Below are 19,228 nucleotides of genomic sequence, written 5' to 3' on the forward strand. Positions count from 1 at the left end.
TAAGAAAGACAGCATTTCTAGCATTGAGAAGGAGGAGAATGCTGATTCAAAAAACTAAAAGATCAGGGTGCCTAGAGCACAGAGCAAGAGTGGTTGTTGAGAAAGTGAAAAAGCCCAAATTATGTAGGGCCCTAGCAACATTATGCAAGAGAATATACAAATTGTAGTTTTAAATGTTTTAAAATATTGTGCTGACTATAAAGTTGAAAATGAATCAAAAGGAGGCAAGCAGGATAGCATGGGAGGAAGGTAGTAGGTAAGGATCATTGGACATCTTATCTGAGCAGACCCTCATAATAGCTTGGACTAGGGTAGAGGCAGTGTGGCTGGAGAGAGGTGGATGAATTTAAGAAATATTTAATACATTAAAAAACAAGACTATATGAGCAGTAAAAGAACCAAGATTATCAAAAAATAACTCTCAAAATCCTGGCTTATAAATCAGGTGGCTAACAGTGGTATACATTAAAATAGGGGACTGGAGGAAGCCCACATTAGAATAATGGAGGAAGCCCAGGTGTTGAGGCAAATGCCATGAACTCAATTTTGGACTTGTTAACTTTGAGACATCCAAGTAGAGATTTCAAACAGGGAGTTGTATATGCAGATCTGATACTCTGAAAAGGTCTTCCTACAAATAAGTAAATTTATATAGATGATATTTAAAGGCAAGGGTCAAGATGAGCTTACCTACAAAGAAAACATAGCCAAAAAGTAGAGAACTGCTACTATAAACATAATTTCACCCCAACAAAATAAGGCAGCTTAAGAACTCCAAGTTTAAATAAGGAGATATGTCACAGTGCTTTGGCAAAATATTTTAGATTCTGAATTATTCCTAACATAACAATAGAAAATAATCAATTGATTTGTATTGATGTGGGGATGATAACAGGCTATGGTAGATGTATATATGTGTACATGGAACCTATGCCAGTATATAAATGAAACATTGGGTTAATATCATTCTGAGATTAAACTAAGAAGGAAAAATAAAAGGAAACGGAACTTCTTTAAGACTAAAGGCAGACTAGGTAAGTCTAATCAACTCTCCTGATAAGGATAGTTTTTAAATCTGGATAAAATATAAAAATCATCTGCATAAAGGGATATGGAAACTAATGAGGTAGTAAAAAATTACCCTTCCAAGATCTAAGAGACAACAGAAATCCAGAAAAGTGGCCATATAATTTGGGGCCTTTTTCTCCCCTTGGGGTACTTGCTGATTCTAGAAGAGGGTCCTGAGAGAATCGGAGCCTAAGTAAATTCTTTGACATCCCCTCTGCAATAGGAGTAAGGGTAATCCTGAATAGATAGGCCTTTGCAGGGGAGAGCAACTTCAAATCATATAATACCTGAAACTGGGGTAAATGAGACTTTATTTCTAGGACAGTTAAATGTCTGCCAGAAGAAAACATATTCCTTTCTAGAGAAAGATACCCCTAGGCTTTAAACTATTTCTACAAATAATTTGTCAAATACAAGATCAAGCACAAAATCAATAATATCCAGACATATGATAATATCATAACATGAATGAGAACCAGCAGAAACAACAGAAAATAGGAGCAATACCAAAAGGTATTCCAGGTACTGGTGATACATACGTTAGTTCAAGTGGATGTAAGACACAATTGAAAATTTCAATGATAGTTGTAAGGTATATAAAAAAGGATATGGCAGATTTTAAGGAGCTAAGTAGAAATTCTAGATCAAAAAACTACAATAATCAAAATCAGGTTAGACCCACATGAATTAGTGAACCAGGAGATTCAACACACAAAATCAATCCTATGGCTTAGGATTCAACACACAAAATCAATCACAAAACAGAAAAAAAGGAATGGAAAAGAAAGAACATAAAAGACATAAAAGATATTATGAAAAGATCTAATATATGTGAAATTGGAGTCTTAGAAGAAGAGAAGGGAGAAAATTAGGCAGAAACACATTTGAAAATATGTCTGTGAATTTTCCAAAAATGACAAAAGAAAATAAGCTGCAGAGTTAAGAAGTCATAAATTTGCCTACATATTTCTAGAAATCCCCATATAGGTAGTGTAAAATCCTATGCTAATAAAAATATCTATTTAAAATTAATATGAAATACTTTTTTAGAATAATAAAAACAGAGAATTTGTCATCAGCAGACTTGTACCAAAGAAAATACTAAAGGGTGTTCTTGTGACAGAAGAAAAATAATTCCAAATAGAAATACTATAGGCAAAAAAATAAATAAAATGATAAATATGTGGATAAATCTAATTAAATTTGATTATATCAAACAACAATAATATCTCTGAGGCTTGAAATATATAAATAATTAAAATAGCTGACAACAATAATGTAAATCAGAAGGGGATTAAATGGAATTAAAGAGTGGAGGCTCTTGTATTATCCAGGAAGAAGGTAAAAATACCTATAAATATTAAACTTTGATAACATGTCTTTGCTGTAATGTTTAAGGTCACTAACAAAAGAAAAGAGTATATAACTTCCATGCTAACAAAAGGGAGGAAATGTGGAATAATAAAATTACTTCATCAATTCATAAAAACAAAATAGGAGAAAAAGGAACACAGAGCAGTTGACAAAAAGAAAAAGCAAATAGTAAAAGGACATATGCAATTACATTAAATGCAAAAGGGTGAAATATTCTAATTAAGAGTATCAGATTGGATTTTAAAAATTCAATCATGTTGTTTACAAAACAGAATCTAAAACGTTAGGATAAACCAGAGTGGAAGAAGATATTTTAATACATAATCAACAAAGGTCGTAGATTTAGAATATATAAAGTGTATTATAACACTGAATGGTTATACTATAATTTATTTATCTATCACTTGTTGATGGTTATTTGGATATTTACAGTTTTAGTTATTACAAATAAAGTTGTAAAGCACATTCATGTTCAAGTCTTTATATGAACATATGCTTTAATTTCTCTTAATCCTTAGGATTGAAATGGCTGGGTAATACAGAAGATAGGTATATGCTTAAATTTTTGAGAAATTATCAAAATTGTTTTCCAAAGTGGTTGTACCATTTTATATTCCTACCAGTAGTGTTTGAGTTGCTTCACATTTCTTGCCAATACTTGGTATGGTCAGGTTTTTTAGTGCAGATAATTCTTTTTTTTTTTTTTTTTTTTCAGCCCATTTGAAGTTTCCATAGTGCAGATAATTCTAACAGTTGGCTAGTAGATTTATTTGCAGTTTTCTGATGACTAATGATGTTGAACATCCTTTCTTATGTTTATTGGTCATCCACAAATCTTCTTTGGTGAAGTATCTTTCAAAATTTTCCTGTTTCTTTATATTGGATTATTTTAATATTATTGAGTTTTGAGACTTCTTTTTATAATCTGAACACATTGTCCTTTATCACATATGTGATTTACAAATATTTTCTCCCATTCTGATTTGCCTTTTCATTCTCTGAACAGTGTCTTCTGAAAAGATCAAACTTAACAAATTTTTCTTCTTCTATCATGTTTTTAGTGGTATACATAAGAAAATCTTGCCTAACCCAAGGTGACAAAGATTTCTTCTTATGATGTCTTCTAGAAATTTTTCCAATTTTATTTTTTAACATTTAGGCCTATGACTTAGTTTGAGTCCATTTTTATATACGATGCAAGATATGGAATTTTCCCCCCAATTGTTCCAGCATCATTCATTGAAAAGCCTATCCTTTCTATGATGAATTGTCTTTGCACCTGTGTGGAAGTCAACTGACTTTTTTTTAAACTCGTTTTTTTTTTCAACTCCTTATATGTCCCATTGACTTCTTTGTATGTCTTTACACCAGTATCATATAGTCCTTAATTGTTGTAGCTGTGCATTATGCCTTGAGATCAGGTAGTATAAGCCCTCCAACTTTGTTTCTATTTTTCAAAGTTGTTTGGGCTACTCTAGGTCCTTTATATTTTCATATGAATTTTAGAATTAGCTTGTCGTTTCCTACCCACCCCCCCCAAAAAAAACCTACCTTGCTGGAATTTTTATTATTTTGCATTAAATATATACATTGATCTGGGGCAAACTGACATCTTAACAATATTGAGTCTTCTGATCCATCAGCATGATATTCCTTTCCATTCACTAAGTTTTCAGTATATAGGTCTTGCATATCATTTATCAGATTAATCCCTAAGCATTACATACTTTAATGCCATTTTGTGGTAGTTTAAGAAAACTTCATTTTCCAATTGTTTGTTGCTGGTATGTAGGAATACAATTGATTTTTGTATACTGATCTTGTATCTTACAACCCTTCTGTATTCTTTTATAGATTCTTACATAGATGATAATATTTTCTGAGGAAAAAAAGACAGTTTACTTGATCCTCTGCAATGTGGGTGCCTTTCATTTACTTTTGTTGCCTGACTGTATGGCTGAAATGTATAATTACAGTGTTAAACAAAAGTGGGAAGAAGATATTTTCTTCCCAGCAGACACCTTGGCTTTTTCCTCATCTTAGGGGAAGGTACTCAGTCTTTCACCTTTAAGTGAACCTGTAAGTTTTTCACAGAGGAAGCTCCTATCTATTCCCAGCATGCTGAGTTGTGTTTTATTTTTGTTTCTCCAGGAATGGTTGTTGGATTTTGTCAAATGCTTCTTCTAAATCTACTGAGATGATTAGATGGTGATGTTTCTTTTTTAGTTTGCTAATAGGATAATTTATATTGATTAGTTTTTGAATTTTGAAACCACCCTGAAATCCTGAGATAAACCCCAATTGGTCATGATATATACTACCCTTTTGACATATTGCTGGATTTGTCATTTTTTAGATGTTTGTATCCAAGCTCATAAGAGACACATATCTACAGTTTTTTTTGTAATGTCTATGTCCCATTTTGGTATCAAGGTAATGCTGGGCCTGATAGAATGACTTAAGAAGTTATTTCCTCCTGTGTTTTCTGAAAGAATTTGTGTAGAATTGCTATTATTTCTCTTACGTTTACCCTGATTTTTACCATTTCTGGTGTTCTTTCCTTTCTTTCCTTCTCTCTCTCTTTCTCTTTCTTTCTTTTCTTCCTTTCTTCCTCTCTCTCTCTCTCTTTCTTTTCTTTCTTTCTTTCCTTTCTTTCCCTTCCTTCCTTCCTTCCTTCCTTCCTTCCTTCCTTCCTTCCTTCCTTCCCTCCCTCCCTCCCTTCCTTCCTTTCTTCCTTTCTTTCCTCTTTTCCCCTTTCCCTTTCCTTTCTTTTTCTTTTGAGACAGTGTCTTGCTCTGTTACCCAGGCAAGTGCAGTGACATCATCATAGCTCACAGCAACCTCAAATTCCTGGGCTCAAGTGATCCACCTGCCCCAGCCTCCGAGTAGCTGGGACTATAGGCATGTGCCACTATGCCCAGTTAATTTTTTTTTAATCTTTTGTAGAGATGGGTGTCTCATTATGTTACCCAGGCTGGTCTCAAACTCCTGACCTCCTGCCTTAGCCTCCCAAAGTGCTAGGATAAGAGGTATAAGCTACCACACTCAGCCTGGTGCTCTTCATTTATTCATGTAAATCTAACTTTCCATCTGGCATCACATTACTTTTGCCTAAAGAACTTCCTTTACCATTTCTTGTAGTATAGGTCTGGAATAATTAATCCCTCAATTTCTGTTTGTCTAAAAGAAAACACATTTTGCCTTTATCCTTAAAAGATATTTTCACTGGGTATATACTTCTGGGGTTTTTTAAAGTTTAATTTTGTGTCTTGCCTTCTGCTTTGGGTACTTTTTATATAATATTCTACTGTCCAGTAGACTACATAGTTTCTGGTCAAAAATCTATTTAATTCTTACCTTTGCTCTTCTCTACGTAATGTTTTCTTTGTCTCTAGCTGATTCCAAGATTGTTTCTTATTTTATTTTCAGCAGTTTGGTTCTGATATGTCTAGGAGTGTGAGAGTGTGTGTGTGTGTGTGTGTGTGTGTGTGTGTGTGTGTGTGTGTGTGTGTGTGTGTGTTTATCCTGCTTGGGGTCCTCTGAGCTTCTTGGATCAGTGGTTTATTGTTTGTCATTAATTTCAAAAAAGTCTTGGCCATTATTTCTTCAAATAGTTTTTCTTCCCTGTTTCCTCTTTTCTCATTCTGAGACCCCAAATGCATATATATTCAATCTCTCTATACTGTCTGCAAGTTATTGGATATCCTCTTCTATTTTTTCACTCTTTTTTTATCTCTGTTTCAGGTTGGATAATTTCTATCTTCAAGTTCCCCCATTCTTTCCCCAACTATGTCCAAACTGTTGATAAGCCCATCAAAGGAATGCTTCATCACTGATATCATCCTTTTTATTTCTAACATTTCCATTTAATTGTTTTATAGTTCCTCTCTCTGTTGAAAATCCCTATGTCCATGCATGTTGTTTTTCTACTGGATTTTTAAAACATATTAATCATAGTTACATTCCCTAATACTTCTAACATCTGAGTCACCACTGATACTATATGATACTAGATTTGTTGTTTGCTTTATGTCTCGGTAATTTTTTTTTCCTTATTTTTCCAAAAATTTCCTAGAAATTTTTGATTGAATGTTGGACATTTAGTGAAAATGGAGGCAATGGTATTTATGCTCAGAAGTGGACATGCCTCCTCTGCTAGGCTGTGAGTATAGGGGATTGAATAAGTCTAGTCAGGAGTTGAGCTAAATTTGAGTTTTGATGTTGCCATGGAAATCTTGACAGCAGCAAAGGTTTCAAATTCCTCTAATTGTTATCTCAATTTTTTTAAGTTTTTAAATTTTTTTTATTTTAGCATATTATGGGGGTACAAGTGTTAAGGTTACATATATTGCCCATGCCCCCCACCCCCCTCAAGTAAGAGCTTCAAGCGTGTCCATCCCCCAAATGTTGCCATCTTACTCATCGTGGTTGTATATACCTATCCCCTCCTCCCCCCCCCCACCCTCTCAACACCCGATAAATGTTACTCCTATATGTCCACTTAGGTGTTGATCTGTTAATACTAATTTGCTGGTGAGTACATGTGGTGCTGGTTTTTCCATTCTGGAGATACTTCACTTTGTTACCTCATTTTTAACGTGCAGACTGGGGTGCCAAAGGGTTTTCCTCAGCGTTCCTGCCCCACCTACAGTTCTAAGCAGGGGTCTCTCTCTGCACCCCTGTGCCTTCCCTAGCAGTAGACTACTGTTGCTCATTACTACCTGCTAGGATGTAGGGGATTCTCAATGATCTTGGTCCAGCCCCACCTTAGGCAGGGCCTGTAAACCTTGGCCTCATGAATGGAGCTTTATCACTATTTCTACCCTATAACTTTGTATCTTGGGGGTACAAAGGGGGAGGTGTCTTTGGCAGGGTCGAGTTTCTTCTCTACTGCTAGCAGACCTCTGTGTAAATCAGTACAGAGTCCTGGGTCTAACATCTCTACCCCTCCTCAGGGTCCAAAGGCTTATGCTTCCACCCTTCTTCCAGAAGTAGTGATTTTTGTGTGGTCCTGGAGGCAGGTGGTTTTGTTCTTACCACTCCCACAGAAGCAATGGATCTTCACCTGTGCTCTAGAAGCAGGGAGGTTCGCTTAGACTTTTATTTCATCAGGAGAAGGTTCTGAGGAGGTGGGCAGAGTCAGCTCCTGCTCTTCAACAGCAACTAATCACCATCACACCTACATCAGAAAGGGGGACTCTAGTCTCCTGCCTTGCCTCCTCAAACTTTTCTCACAGAGCAAACAGTGGAGACCTGTGAAAAAGAGCTTGCAAGTGAGTGCAAAGCTCCCTTGTGTCTGGAGCTCCCAGTTATTCTAAGCTGATATTAACTATGGAGCTGACAGTCATTCTTTAAAAATTTGTTAAAATCTTAGCTGATTTTTCTAAACACCTTATGTGGTGGCCATCTCTTCCTCCTATACTCTGCCAAGTCGGTGTCCCTGTGTCCTCTCTTTCCTCAGAGGAGTTTGTTCCTCTGTTGAGTACAGCTCACGTGGCTGCTTTGTGGTCAGCTCTGATGTGCTCAGGAAAAGTTATGATTGTGTGGATTTTGTGGATAACCTATTGTTATTAGAATGGGAGTGACATTTTCTTGCAGCTTGCTAGATCCTAAATGGAACTGGAACTGATTACTTTGTTTCTGAGCCCTGAAACTATTCTTTACTCTCTTACAAGCTTAACTACACATTAAAAAGAATTTCAGGCCGGGCGCAGTGGCTCACGCCTGTAATCCTAGCACTCTGGGAGGTCAAGGCGAGCAGATTGCTCAAGGTCAGGAGTTCGAAACCAGCCTGAGCAAGAGCGAGACCCTCGTCTCTACTATAAATAGAAAGAAATCAATTGGCCAACTAATATATATAGAAAAAATTAGCCAGGCATGGTGGCGCATGCCTGTAGTCCCAGCTACTCGGGAGGCTGAGGCAGAAGGATTGCTTGAGCCCAGGAGTTTGAGGTTGCTGTGAGCTAGGATGATGCCATGGCACTCACTCTAGCCTGGGCAACAAAGCGAGACTCTATCTCAAAAAAAAAAAAAAAAAAAGAATTTCAAAGTTCCACTTCATTTTTATTAGTGGAAAGGGTAAAAATAACAAATAACTGAATGACTAAGCAGCACATGTAAGAATACCGGTCTCGGCCAGGCGTGGTGGCTCACGCCTGTAATCCTAGCACTCTGGGAGGCCGAGGCGGGCGGATTGCTTGAGGTCGGGAGTTCGAAACCAGCCTGAGCGAGACTCCGTCTCTACTAAAAATAGAAAGAAATTAATTGACCAACTAAAAATATATACACAAAAAATTAGCCGGGCATGGTGGTACATGCCTGTAGTCCCAGCTACTTGGGAGGCTGAGGCAGGAGGATCACTTGAGCCCAGGAGGAGTCTGAGGTTGCTGTGAGCTAGGCTGACGCCACGGCACTCACTCTCAAAAAAAAAAAAAAAAAAAAAAAAAAAGAATACCAGTCTCCACTAGAATTTAGCAAAAGGCAATATTTTTAGGTCCATTAGGAATATTAGCTTATATAACTCTATATGCCCAGAAAAACCATACACTCAGTAAATGTTTCCATAGAACTTTAATTATTATCATAAAATAATTAGTAATGTCAATCTATTTTGTCCTCAAATACAAATAGATATTCATAAAAAGAAAAAACATGACTGGTCCGACGGTAGTGGGTTATCAGAACTTATTAACATTAGTGTCACTAAAGTTGGTATTCAACCCCCTCTGCTAAATTTGACTGGCTTAAAAAAATAAAAAACATGATAAAAAAAAAAAAAAAGAAAGAAAGACCAAAAAAAGAAAAAACATAACATGGACATTATTCTCAAAATGCACTGAGGTCAATGTACCTTTAGTTTTGAGCTGTAAACCAGAGAAGAAAGAGCAATTGTATCCTATTCTTTAATTCCTTTGGTTAATACTACCTCTGTTTCCTTAGGGAACTGGAAGAATAAAATTATAGAATCTTATGCTTTCCAGACCATAAAACCTCCTTATGAAGTCAATTCTGACCCTGTTCATTCTTCCACCAACCTTACATTATAGGAATCAGTTCACTTTCTTCCTCACCATCCTCCATGTGAGAGAGTCCATCAGCCTGTTAATAGAATACTGTACTCTAGAGTGGGCTTTCTATGATCTGTAGGGGGTCTGGGACATCAGGATCTGCTTATTATGTACAAAGACATTGCTTTCACAAAATCCTTTTGCTCTTCTCAGAGCTTAACTTTTAACTTATCTCAGAAAATATCATCTACAGTGAGCAAGACCGACACCTTTTCATGAGCAAACAAGAATAAAGGAATTTATATCATTTGTTTATATGATGTCTTTAATTCCTTTAGGTAAGACTTCTTTTTCTTGGTAAAAAATGCTGAATTTTTTAAACATCTATTTTCTCCAACTATAAAATGAATATAAATACATCATGTGGCGTTGTCATGAGGATTTTTGAAAGGATGTGTCTAAAATATTAAGCGCCTGCCCCCTGGCCCCCAGTAAGTGTTCCACATATTATTACAGGTTAGAGTACCCCTTATTTGAAATGCTTGGGATCAAAAGTGTTTCAGATTTTGGACTGTTTTGGATTTTGGAATATTTACACATATATAATGAGATATATTGGGGATGGGACCTAAGTCTAAACATGAAATTCATTTGTTTCATATATAACTTATACACATAGACTTAAAGTACTTTAAGACAGTATTTTTTATAATTTTGTACATGAAACAAAGTTTTAACTGTGTTTTGACTATGACCCATCACATGAGGTCAGGTGTGGAATTTCCATGTATAGCATCATGTCAGTGCTCAAAAAGTTTCAGATTTTAGGCATTTGGCTTTCATATTTTCAAATTAGAAATGCTCAACCATTGTATTGTTTGTCCACTTAACTATACTACTTGAGATAGGACTTAGTAAAGTTAAGCTTTTTATTCACAAATATCTTTATTTACAAAGTAAACCCTTTCTATAAAAATTTTAGAATAAATCTTTTTTAAAAAGGATTTATTAATATCTACCTATATTCAATAGATATAAAATACCATAATAAATCATCACATTTGGAAAAATTTATATTTTCCTATTGCTTATATAAATAAAAATAAAATCATGCAAAATTAATAAAAGTAGAACCAATGACTCTTTTCAGAATCAGAAAACTGCTAGACCACATACACTGATCTCAAATAATCAGATTTTATATTATGTCCCTTTTCTATACTTTCTATAGAAAGTATACTTTCTCTATAGTTTCTCTAAGAAACTATACTTTCTCTATTATTATTATTTCCCTCCCTTCACCCCCCCAAAAAAAGTCTCTCTACAAACATAAATCAGCATTATACCATACATTAATATTCTCTTTTTACTTCTCATCCAAGAATGTCACCAAAGGATCAGGCCAATCATCAGTCTTTCAGGTAGACACTTACTGTCTCAGAATATTGAGTTCAACCAATACTCATTTAAAATTTTTTTAAGTGTCTGTTATTTTCTAGGCATTGTTCCAGGTTGTGAGGATACAGTGATAAACCAGACTGACAAAGATTCTGCCCTTATGCAAGAAAGAGAAAAGACTGGTAGATGATGAGGTCAGAAAGCTAGGTGGGGTGATTAAAGAACATGGTAAGGAATTTTATTCTACCTAAAATGAGAAGTTACTTGTCTTAGTTTCCTGTGGCTACTGTAACAAATTACCACAAACCAGTGGCTTAAAACACAACAATTTATTCTCACACAATTCTAGAGGCCAGAAGTCCTAAATCAGTATCACTCAGCCAAAATCAAAGTATTGACAAGGCCACACTTCCTCCAAAGATCTAGGGTAGAAACTATTTCTTGCTTCTTTCAGCTTCTGGTGGTTTCTGTCATTCCTTGGTTTGTGGCCACATCACTCCAATCTCTGCCTCCATCTTCACACTGCCTTCTTCAGATATGTGTCAAATCACCCTCTGCCTTCTTCTTATAAGGACACATGTGATGGAATTTAGGCCCCACTGAGATAATCCAGGATACTCTACCTCAAGATTCTTAACCACATCTACAAAATACCCTTTTTCCAAATAAGGTAACATTTCCAGTTTCCAGGGATTAGGGCCAAATATCCTTTGCAGAGGGGGCATTATTCTGCCTGCCACATTACTGAAGGAGTTTTCATGCAAGAAAGCAGTAAGATACAACTGATGCCTTTAAAGATCACTCTGGGTGAGTGTGCTCTAGGAGGCAATGAGGAAGCAGTAGATTCAGTGTGGAGGCTGTCGTAGTAACTGGACGAAAGATGACTAAGGCTTGAGAAGTGAAATTACACATAATACATCTACTGCAGTCATGATCAGCTAATGAGGAGGTTGTATAGTAGTTAAGAACAAGCACTCAAGAGTCAGACCTCCTATTGAAACATAATTCTACCACTTACTAGCTTTGCAACTTTGGGTAAGTTACTTAAGTTGTTTCTTCCTCTATCAAGTGACCCTTATAGAACTGCTATGAGGATTCACAGACAAAAATGTATAAAATGTTTGACAGAGTACAGTGCCTGACACATAGTAAGTCCTCAATAAATATTCACTATAGTTATTTTTATCTGTCCCTGGCACTGCACACTTTCTATTATATAATTTTAAGACATATATATTTGGTTCCCGAAATGTAACTTAAACAAATAAATTTAATAACTCAACAGGTAGAGACTTTTTCTGCACTTAATTATAAAGGAGTCACCTTTACTACATGGTGTAATTATATCATTACTGTTCTACATTTTACAAAGTACCATGGTATCTTAGAAATTTATCTTAACAATCAACTTCTTTCACTTCTAGATAACCAGAAGTTCAAATTAAATATTAAAATCTAACATCTAAGATTTCAATATAATATACTGTGGAAAAAGAATTAACACTTAATCAACAAAGACCACAGAAGTTATTTCTTTTTCAAAAGATACGTTAGGGTTAAATCATATAACATGAAAATACTGTCCCAACTATATTTAAAAAGTGTCTCCACAATTATGGAATTTAGATTGGAGGTCAAAATATTTCCTTTCTAAATTCTCAGTTAAATTTAACCTTGATACAACTATTATATACCCATAATTGAAAATTATTTTACAAAAGAAAAATAAATCTTCCCATGTGTACTTCAAAAACTAAAAAAAAAAAAATTTAACCTTGAGATGACTTAATCGAAACTGTGGAAGTACTATGATTAGAATTATAATCCTAACTCTGTTTCGTCATTTTATTTTAACCTTAAATTCCTTCTTCTCTGAAACAGTAAAAATAGTAACTTATTTTAAAAACCATTTTTCAGTTAATACATTATTATAAGGACAAAATGCAAATGTAGTAAAATGAAAATATCACTGGTCAAAGCTTATAATACATAAAGCCAGAAAAATCTCCAACATCACTTTATCTTATATTCTGTAAGGTAAAGGCCAGCTCTAAAAGCTGTATATATTACTGTTATAAATGTGCTAAGAATCTTGAGAATGATTAACTTTTTGCATAAAATATTTACTGTTAAATACTTTAAATTCTCTAAAAGTGAATCATTCATAGACTACCAGTATTGGTAAGTACTCAAATTATTTTTCCCTATGGATTTAACAGACTATCAACCAATATGTTGAAAACCAGCAGAACCATAGCAATGCTCAAATCAGAAATCTGGAAGTCATCCCTCATTTCCCAAATCTAATTCATTATGAAGTTCTGCTCATTTTACATCAATAAATATATCTCAGATATGACTGCTACTATCTATTATCCTAATTGGTTGTCCTAATACTAGCCACCATCAAACAATGTGAGGGGCCAGGCACGGTGGCTCATGTCTACAATCCCAGCACTTTAGGAGGTTGAGGCAGGAGGATTACTGGAGGTCAGGAGTTCGAGACCAGCCTGAGCAACATAGTGTGATCCTGTCACTACAAAAAAGAAAATTAGCTGGTGTGGTGGTACACTCCTGTAGTCCTAGCTACTCAGGAGGCTAAGGCAGGAGGATCACTTGAGCCCAGGAGTTCTAGCTTGAGTGACAGAGTGAGACTCCATCTCTTAAAAATAAATAAAAATAACACAAGGACCAGTGCTGAAGCTCTCTAATTGTCTCATTCCAATCCATTCTCCATAAAATAACCAAAATGATCATTGTAAAATGTAAACTGCTCTGCTTAAAGCCTTTCATGGCTTTCCACTGCCCTAGGAATGAAAACCAAATCCTGCATGCTCATCATTGACCATTTCTCTAATCTGTTTTCAAGTCACACCCAACCCTATCCATTGGATTCCAGCCACATTTGCCTCTCTCAGTTCTACCTTTCACCTTAGAGCTATCTTCTGTTCTCTCTACCTGGACTATTCATTCCTGACTCTCAAATGGCTGCTTCCTCCCATCCCTTCAGTTTTCAGCAACTCAAAGAGGCTTTCCTTGACCTCCTGATGCACAAGTGTACCCCCCACACCAACCCCAGTTACTATATTACTTTATCTCATTGTCTCCTATTCTTTACTCTCAGAACCCTTATCACTAATAACAGTTATAGTGTTTGGGGAGGAAAAGGGGTTACCTATGATTTTATAAGAATAATTAAGAGGTTTATCTGAGCTACTGAAAGCGTGCTTTATTAAAATGTCTCTACTGGGAAAATGACTAAAGAAAACTTTACAACTTAAGATCAAGACTTCTCCATTTCTATCAGCTAATTTCCCTAAATATTTTCATCATAATTCAAATGTATATAATAATACTTCCCCCACTCAATTATTAGGTACAAAAGATCAGCCATCAAAGCTCCAAAGTATTCTCCCAACAATGACAACATGTTACTGGGGAAAAAATGGGAAATTCAAATCTTATTTCATACCAACTTACTCTGACTTTTGGCAAGACTCTCCGAAGTGTCTCAGCAGGATTCTGCCGCATCAAAAATGGAAGATTTGCAATCACGCTCGTTCCTTGGATATCTTGACCAGCACTTACAAAGAAGACACAAATTTAAAATTTGTAATTGTAAGCTGAATTCCTGGTCCACAGTTATAAAAAGCATGGATTAATCTGAAAACGACTGTTTTGAATGATAAGCACTCAGACTTCTGACAAAGTTTTAAACATGAAACACATCAACACATCATTTAGATATAAAAATAAAATCAGAACTGAAATTTTACTAAGTGAATCTTATAACAAATACCTGAAGATATTAGTTATGCTTATGCTAGTTATATATGTCTTCTGAAACTATTTATATACATGTCTTAAGTCTAAAAATCATGAAACTATTATCACTCACTTTAAAATTCTACCTCATTTTTTATTTGTGAGTTTGCTGTACTTTATAAAAATATAAATCACTAAATTTTATTCTGGTAAAATATTAATAATCACAGCAACAGGGAAAGCAATAAAACCAACCACAGAAAAATCACACAACTTCCTTTTAGTACACTGAAATTACTTGTTGCACTAGACTGACTCCATGAGTTGCCAGAAATTTCTTAAAGATAACTCAATACTCTTAATATATTTCAGTAGGATATATTTATACAATAACTTTTTGATGTAAAATTCATTAATGCTCTATCAAAATAATTTCAGTGATATTCTGAGTAACCTAAATACTTCAAAAAAAAGTATTCAGATTCTTCTGAACCATTTCCATAAACTGCAAAAATGTTTTTTCTTTAAAATATAACCTAAGTGACGTAAGTTCTACAAGTACTTGAAATATACATCAAAAAAATGCTAGTAAATATGGCATCACCACAGAGAGAAATTCCACCTATTCTTAACTAACACCAACTTAAATATTAATTGCTGATGCCATAATATTTATTTACTTAACAAATTATTCTTATCTCTTCAAATGGATTTATAGTTATAAAATATATATATCAGACCAGCACATGTAAAAGGATCTTGAGTTGAAGCAGTCATCTTGGATTATCTGGCTAGACCCTAAATCCAATAACAATTGTCCTTAAAAGAGACATTCAGAGAAGACGACAGATTAGGAGAAGGCAATTTGACCACAGAAATTAAAGTGATGCAACCACAATCCAGGAATCCTGACAACCACAAGAAGCTGGAAGAGGCAAGAATGGATTCTCCCCTAGAGCCCTGCTGACAACTTAATTTCAGACTTCTGTTCTGCAAAACTATGAGAGAATAATTTTCTGTTGTTTTAAGCCACCCAATTTGTGGTAATTTGTTGCAGTAGCCACAGAGAATAAATATACTACTAAAGAACTGAGAAAGAGAATAATCTGAAAAAGTGATGTTTAATATGATAATACTAACCCAGAGCAGAAATTCAGTAAGTATCTCTTGAAAGGATGGATGAGTAGATGACAAGCTGGATGAATATTAGGAATATTTAATATTAAACATTGGTGAATTTTATTCACTAACTTGCAATTAGTGAAAAAAGAACATGATCTCTAATACCTCGTAGACGAGAAGACAAAGCATTACACAGGAAGGCAAAAAAAAAAAAAAGAAAAGAAAAACAAAAGAGAGAGAGAGAGAACAACGGGAAACAAAAAATAAAATGGCAGACTTTAACCCTAAAATATCAATAATTATATTAAATATAAATGGCCTAAATACATAAATTAAAAGGCAGGGATTGGCAGAGTGGACTAAAAAATATGACTCAATTATATGCAGTCTACAGGAAACCCATTTCAAATATAACACTTATCAGTAGGTTGAAAGTAAAGAATGAAAAATGATGTATTATAGAAGTGAGAATCAAAAGAAAGCAGGAGTGGCTATATTAATATCAGATAAAGTAAACTTTATAGAAAAGAAAATCACTGCAGACAGATACAGACATTATAAAATGATAAAAGAGGCAATCCATCAAGAGACATAGCAAACCTAAATGTATATTTACCAAACAAGGTTGTAAAATATGTGAAGCAAAAACTGATAGACTTGAAAGGAGAAATAGATAAATACATAGGTACAGGTGGAGATTTCAATATACCTCTCTCAACAATTGATAGGACAACTACACAGAAAATCAGCAAGTATACAGAAAAATTCAACAGTCCCATCAACCAAGATCTAATAGACATTTATGGAACATGCCATCCAATCATAGCAGAATACACATTCTAACTAAGGGCCCAAAGAACATATATCAAGACAGACTACATCCTAGACCATAAAACAAACTTCAACAAATTTTCAAAAATTGAAATAAGAGATTTTTCTCTGACCAAAATGGAATCAAACCAGAAATAAATAACAGAAAAATCCCTAAACTCTTGGAAACTAAACAACATACTTATACATACTCCATGGGTCAAAGTGGAAGTCTTGAGGAAACTTTTAAAATACTTGAACTGAAATGAAAATACATCAAATCAGCATTTGTGGGACACAGCTAAAACAGTGCAAAGAGGGAAATACATAGCACTAAATGCATACATTAGGAAAGAGGGAAAATCTCAAATCAAAAGAAATAATAAAGAACAGAAATTAATAAAAATAAAAACAGAAAACAACACAGAAAAGGAAGAAAACAAAGACATAGTTGTTTTAAAAAATCAATAAAATCAATTAACCTCTAGCAAGAATGACAAAGAAAAAAACAAGACACATATTACCAACATCAGGATTGAAACAGTAGATATCACTACAGACTGTACAGATATCAAAAGGATAATAAATGACTGCTATGAGTAATTCTACACATACAAGTTGACAACTTAAGACAAAATGGACTGATGCCTCAAAATACATAAACAATCACAACTCATCCAATATGAAATAGATCTGAATAGTACTACATCTATTAAGGAAATTGAATTCATATTTTCAAACTCCTACAAAAATCTCCATGCCCAGATGGTTTCACTGGAGAATTTTACCAAACATTTAGTGAAGAATTAACACTATTCTAAACAATTTCTCCCGGAAAAGAGAATGGGGGGGTAACACTTTCTAAATCATTTGATGAAGCTCAAAATCACTGTAATCCATCATATTAACAAGCTAAAGAAAAAATCACGTGATCATATAAATTCAGAGAAAACATTTGACAAAATTCAACACATGGGTGCTGAAATTTCAGATTCAATATCATTTATAAGCACTCAAAAAAAAAGAAATACTAACAAAATATGTACAGTATTTGTATGCTGAAAATTACACAATATTGATGAAAGAAATCAAAGGAGATCTAAACAATTAGAAAGACATGCTTTGCTGATGCACTGGGAAGTTTAACATAATAAATATGTCAATTCTCCCCAAATTCATACACAGGTTTAAAACAATTCCTATCATCAAGCAAATACAAAGTAAAAGCAAAATGAAATATCACTACACACTTATTAGAATGGCTAAAGGAAAAATAATGACATTACCAAAAACAAAGATACTGGATCACTCATTCATTGCTGTTGAGAATATAAACTGGTACAGCTGCTCTGGAAAACAGTTTGGTAGCTTCTTTAAAAACTAAATGTAACATCATGCAAGCCAGCAAATTCAGTCTCGGGTATTTAGCCCAAAGAAATGGAAACTTATGTTCGCACAAAAACCTGTGGATGAATGTTTATTGAAAACCTATGTTCACACAAAACCTGTGAATGAATGTTTGTAACAGCTGTATTTGAACAAAACAAAACAAAAAAGGAAACAATCATATGTCCTTAAACAGATGACTGGTTAAACAAACTGTGGTACGTCCATACCATGGAATGTTACTCAGCAATAAAAAGGAACAAACTAATAATATGTGTAACAACCTGAATTAATCTCCAAAAAATTATGCTAAGTAAAAAAAGTCAATCCCAAAAGGTTACATACTATATAATATCATTTCTATAGCATTCATGAAATGAAAAAATTATATGAATGGAGAACAAACTAATGGTTTCCAGGAGTTAAAGAGGGATATAGAGGCAGGAAGGAAATAAGTGTGACTATAAAAGTATAATATGAGTGATCCTATGGTGATGGAAATCTTAGGTATTATGACTGTATCAACATCAATATCCTGGTTGTGATATTGTAACACAGTTTTTCAAGATGTTATCATAGGGAGAAACTGGGTAAAGGGTACATGGATATTTCTGTATTATTTCTTTTTTTTTTTATTTCTTTTTTATTTCAGCATCTTATGGGGGTACAAATGTTAAGGTTACATATATTGTCCTGGTCCCCCTACCCCCTTGAGTCAGAGCTTCAAGCATGACCATCCCCTAGATAGTGTACATCTCACTCATTATGTATGTATATATCCATCCCCTCCTCCCCCTCCTACCTGCCCAACACTCGATAAATATTATTCCTATATATCCACTTAGGGGTTGATCAGTTAATACCAATTTCTGCTTAGTACATGTGGTGTTTGTTTTTCCATTCTTAGGATACTTCACTTACCAATAGTAGAATGGGTTCCAGCTCTATCCAGGAAAATACATTCAGAATCTGACAAATCCAACATCCACTCATGATTTAATAAAAGTATCAGCAAACTAGAAACAGAAGGAATTTCCTCATCCAGATAAAGAATATCTACAAAAAACTTATGACTGGCATCATACTTAATGGTGAAAGAAGGAATGCTTTCCCCCTAATCAGGAACAAGGCAAGGATGTTCACCATGACCACTTTTATACCAACAATATGTTGGCGATCTGAGCCAGTGCAATAAAGCAAGAAAAATAAAAGATTTACAGATTGGAAAGGAAGAAGTTAAATTGTCTTTATTCACAAAAAACATGATTGCCTACAGCAAAAAGCCTAAGTAATCTACA

The 19,228-nt window shown here is 34.5% G+C and overlaps 1 protein-coding gene across 5 annotated transcripts in view; it reads right to left on the reverse strand.

The window, feature by feature from the left end:
- PPP4R4 (protein phosphatase 4 regulatory subunit 4) overlaps positions 1-19,228 on the reverse strand; it is a 110,457-nt gene that overhangs the window by 65,792 nt on the left and 25,437 nt on the right. For all 5 annotated transcript variants that reach the window (XR_012919677.1, XR_012919676.1, XR_012919678.1 and 2 more), the window contains exon 3: positions 14,328-14,430. Coding sequence is in view for 2 of the 5 variants with exons in the window: in XM_012738628.2 (XP_012594082.1) it covers positions 14,328-14,430 (103 nt within the window). In the remaining 3 variants the exon portion in view is untranslated. The remainder of the gene's footprint in view (positions 1-14,327; positions 14,431-19,228) is intronic.

This window comes from Microcebus murinus, chromosome 6, assembly GCF_040939455.1.
Source record: "Microcebus murinus isolate Inina chromosome 6, M.murinus_Inina_mat1.0, whole genome shotgun sequence".
NCBI lineage: Eukaryota > Metazoa > Chordata > Mammalia > Primates > Cheirogaleidae > Microcebus > Microcebus murinus.